The sequence below is a fragment of the Eumetopias jubatus genome, unplaced genomic scaffold, assembly GCF_037043125.1.
Source record: "Eumetopias jubatus isolate StellerSeaLion01/CBP00866 unplaced genomic scaffold, mEumJub1_p1.0 scaffold_10, whole genome shotgun sequence".
Classification (NCBI taxonomy): domain Eukaryota; kingdom Metazoa; phylum Chordata; class Mammalia; order Carnivora; family Otariidae; genus Eumetopias; species Eumetopias jubatus.
This window is the reverse complement of record NW_028274816.1, coordinates 83,358,153-83,362,053: the sequence shown is the minus strand read 5'-3', so window position 1 is coordinate 83,362,053 and position 3,901 is coordinate 83,358,153. Positions and strand designations below refer to the sequence as shown.

The 3,901-nt window shown below is 59.4% G+C and overlaps 1 protein-coding gene across 1 annotated transcript; it reads right to left on the bottom strand.

The window, feature by feature from the left end:
* Nucleotides 1–829: 829 nt before the first annotated feature.
* CBX8 (chromobox 8) lies at nucleotides 830–3,473 on the bottom strand. The gene is made up of 5 exons (XM_028112712.1): nucleotides 3,335–3,473; nucleotides 2,899–2,942; nucleotides 2,616–2,681; nucleotides 2,434–2,500; nucleotides 830–1,978 (listed from the first exon to the last, which is right to left on the bottom strand). The coding sequence occupies exons 1-5, from the start codon at nucleotides 3,401–3,403 to the stop codon at nucleotides 1,085–1,087; spliced, it is 1,140 nt and encodes a 379-aa protein (XP_027968513.1). The 5' UTR covers nucleotides 3,404–3,473; the 3' UTR covers nucleotides 830–1,084.
* Between the last annotated feature and the right edge of the window lie 428 nt (nucleotides 3,474–3,901).

Sequence of the window (3,901 nt, the reverse complement as noted above, 5' to 3'; positions counted from 1 at the left end):
TGTCTGGCCATGCGTCCATCTGAGAGCCGGCGGCCCGCCCTCCCCGAGGGAGGCAGGCTAGTCCAACTCTTCCTGGGAGGTGGGGGCCACCGTCTCTTCTCCTGGCGAGGCTAGAGGACGCGAAAAGGAAAAAGTCCACCCCCAAACACTTTTCCTGTAAAGCGACTGTCTCGAACTCTGGGCACTGACATGCAATCCTCCCAATTTATCCTGGCATTTCGGGAATGTAAACAGATTCGCTGGATTTCTTTTCTTTCTGTGGAGTAAGGAAAGGAATCGAGGGAACTGGGAGATTTTATCCACATGACATACACACGATCGGATCGGCGTGTATCCCACACACGTTATCTCCCGTAAAGTGCATTTCCTGATGTGGTCCTGGGGGGAATCTGCTGCTTCCCACCCACCTGCAACTTTTTACCTTCAACATCACACACAAAAGTTATTCAAGTGAATACCACCCCCCTGCCCCGCCAACAGACTTCTTAATCTTTAAAAAAAAAAAAAAAAAAGGCCAAACACACTGACCCCACCCCCTTTTTTTCTGATTGGGGAGCCAATCTTTTGTTGGCCTGGTGGGCCAATGGGAAGAGAGAAAAAATCCGGGTCCTGCCTTGGTTCCAGGGGTCTACCAAGGGGCTGTGGGAAAAGGCAGGAGGGGTCAAGTGGGTAGGCTGAGTCCCTCCGGACACCGTCAGAGAGGTCCAGTACCCAGGTCCCCAACCTCCTTAGTGCCCTGGGTGGCTGAGGGGCGGCGACTCAGCCCGTCTGCCCCAACTAAACCACACTGAGTCTCTCTCTCTCTCCTTGTTTAAATAAAACAACTTCAAGAGTTGAAATATATATATTTAGATATTTTTTCTTAAATAACATATTTACATCTAATAGAAAATATAACTCTAGAGATAATCTTTCCAACCAAAACTGAGGGGAGGGAGGAGGAATGGAAAGGGTTGGGTGTGTGAAGTTAGGGACAGGGCCAGCCGGAAGGCCGCCTCCCGCCCAGAAATAAAAAGCGTTATGCCAAGTTTGCGCTCCCACTCTCTCTCCTGCTCTCTCGTCCTGGGATCACCCACCCAGCAATTCATCTTTTCTCTTTAAAAAAGCCTTGGTCCGTGTTACTTTCCTTAATGGTGACGGTCAAAAAGTTTGAGGTCACGTCGGTGACCACCACCTTCTCCAGGTTGGTCAGAGAGGGACTCCAGGACTCTTCCTCTGGGTCCCCCAGGATTCTGGCCACTGGGATCCTGGCGATGAGAGAGGGCCTTCCCCCCTGGGCCCCCATGTCCCGATACAAGCCCCCCACAGAGCCAGGGGTGCCTGAGCCATGCCGGACCCGGGGGCCACCTGGGTCCAGGGTGCCCTGGCCTCTGGCCTCCAGGAAGGTGGCCCTGTGCTTTATGACCCTGGCCGGAAAGGTGTCCACAGCCAGCTTGCCTGTGGCCTCCGCCGGGCTGGGGCTGGCCACACCGCACTGGGCCAGGTCCGAGTCCTGCCTCCGGGCCAGCTGGATCACGCTGTGGCCAGCTGGGAACTTCCCTGCCCCGGAAGGGGCCTCGTCCAGCTTCCTGCCCTTGAGGTAATCTCCGAGGCCATCACTGGCTTCTCCCAAGGGCCTCTGCGAGGGGTCCAGGAGCTCCTTCCGGGGCTTGGGGCCTCGCTTCTTGGAGCTGTCTCCCGGTGAGCTGGGTTTGTCATCGGTGCGGCTGGCGCCCCGCTCCCGCTCCCGCTCTCGGTCCCGCTCGCGCTCGCGCTCGCGCTCCCGCTCTCGGTCCCGGTCCCGCGGGGGCTCCACCCGGCAGGCGCTGCCAGTGCTGCTGCTGCTTCCTGGCGGGGACAGACCCATGTTCCGAAGGCCCTCACGGGCTCGGGAAGTAGAGGCCAGGTCCTGCGGGGAGCGGCCAGGGTAGGGGATCCGGATGCCCCGGGCTGAGTCGCTTCGGAACTCGTAGGTTTTGGCCTTTGCCTTGGCCTGGGCCTGCAGGAGAGAAGGCACGTCAAAAGCAGAGCAGGGCCCCTGCCCACTGCCCCCCCCACCCCTCTTCCAGCGGGGGGCCTCCCTGCTTCGCCCTCTGATGCCTCGGAATTTCTATATGGGTGGGGGTGGGGCTTAGGGGCAGCAGTCTGGGGGAAGTGGTAGAGAATTCGTCTGGAAGCAGCCATTTGCAGCAAGCACACTTCTTGCTGGTATTGGACTGTGTGTCTATTTGGGATGGTGTGGGCATAAGCCTAGTGTGGCTAAGCCCCTTTCCCCAAGACACCACTTGGCTGGCGCTGCCACTGACCTGGTGACAGCCCGTCTGGGGACTCCTTCCTACATTATAAATAAGCAACACGAGTGGACACCCCAAAGGTCCATAAGCCCTCAGGGCCCCCTTCCCCAAAATCTCACACTACAACATTGCTTCCTGCCACTGGGCACTGCCATCTCACCTTGAGGAGGAAGGTTTTGGGTTTGGGTCCTCGCTTTTTGGGGCCATAGAGCTCCATCTCCCGTTCCCTAGAGACAGGAAGGAGAGAGAAAGGGGGTGTGTGAGTAAAGAATCTAGTGGGACTCCAGTCCAGGCTGGACCCCTGTCCCTAAGTCAGAGTCTGAGGCTTGAAAGGGCCTGTACCTTTCCTCAAAGGCTGCGAGCAGGCGAGCATCCAGGATGTTTTCTTCGGGTTCCCATGTGCTGTACCTAGAGGAAATCAGGAAGAAGTGGGCGTCAGTCCTGGGAACAGGGAAAGAGCGGCGGGTGTGTGTGTGTGTGTGTGTGTGTGTGTGTGTGTGTGTGTGTGTCTGTCTCTAACTTTTCTTGTTGCATTGTGCTGTATTTCAACGTAAAGGGAAAAAGAGGAAGAAAGAAACCTCCCGAACAACAGTCTGGGGTTGAGAATTGCATATAACCTACTTACTTCTGCGACCAGCCCTTCCATTTCACGAGGTATTCCATGCGTCCCTGCGGATGCAAAGGGGAAAATGTGTGTGTGCAAGGGGAGAAATGCATGACGAGGACACAAGAAATACATGCAAAAAATGCATGCACCAGATGAATGCGCGAAATCCCATCGCGAAAGGCACGCGCTCGCTGCATCACCCCCTGCACGAAACGCTGCACAAAGTGCATGCACCGGCATTCATCCCCCCACCCCGCCCCCCACCCATGCAATCTGTGCATCGCTGCAAGTCTAAGGAAAGCGCTTGGGCTCAGAGCCGCCGCCGCCGCCGCCACGGCCGCGGCCGCTGCTGGGACCTGGGGGAAGGGAAGCTGGGCTGCAGCAGGGGGAGGGAACCCAGGCCGGGAGGGGAGGGCTCGGCCAGCCTAGGTCCGAAGCCCACGGAGGTACCTACTTTCCGTATGCGCCGCTTCAGGAGGGCTTCGGCCGCGAACACCCGCTCCCCCACCGCTGAAAGCTCCATGTTGACTCGCCGCTTCCCCCCTTGGCCGCTTCCAGGAGCAGAAAAGCAGCAGCCAGCGCACGACAGACCATAATACTCTCCCGCTGACGTCAGTTCTCCTCCCCCTCCCGCGCGCCCGCTCCCTCCCCGCCCCCCTCCCGCCTGCCCGCTCCCCCCTCCCCTCCCGCCCCGCGCTTCCTCCGGCCCCACGTGTTGCTAACGACGTTGCTAAAGCGGAGCGGCTGGGGCCTGAGCCCCTGTGCGCTGATTGGGCGAGCTCCGGGCCACGCCCCTCTCCCTTTCTCCCCCGCGTTGCTACGTGACCCGCGTTCCAATCGCCAGGGGGCGGAGTCCGAGGCTACTCCAGAGACAGAGCGCGAGGGGGTGGGGGCCGCCGCCGGAAGTGACATAGCGGGGAGGGCGGGCCCGGCCGCTGTCAGTCTGCGGCGCTGGCGAGGGGGCTGTCCACCCTCTGTCCTCGCCGGGGTCCCCTCCCCCGCCACCAAGTTGTCCGTCCGG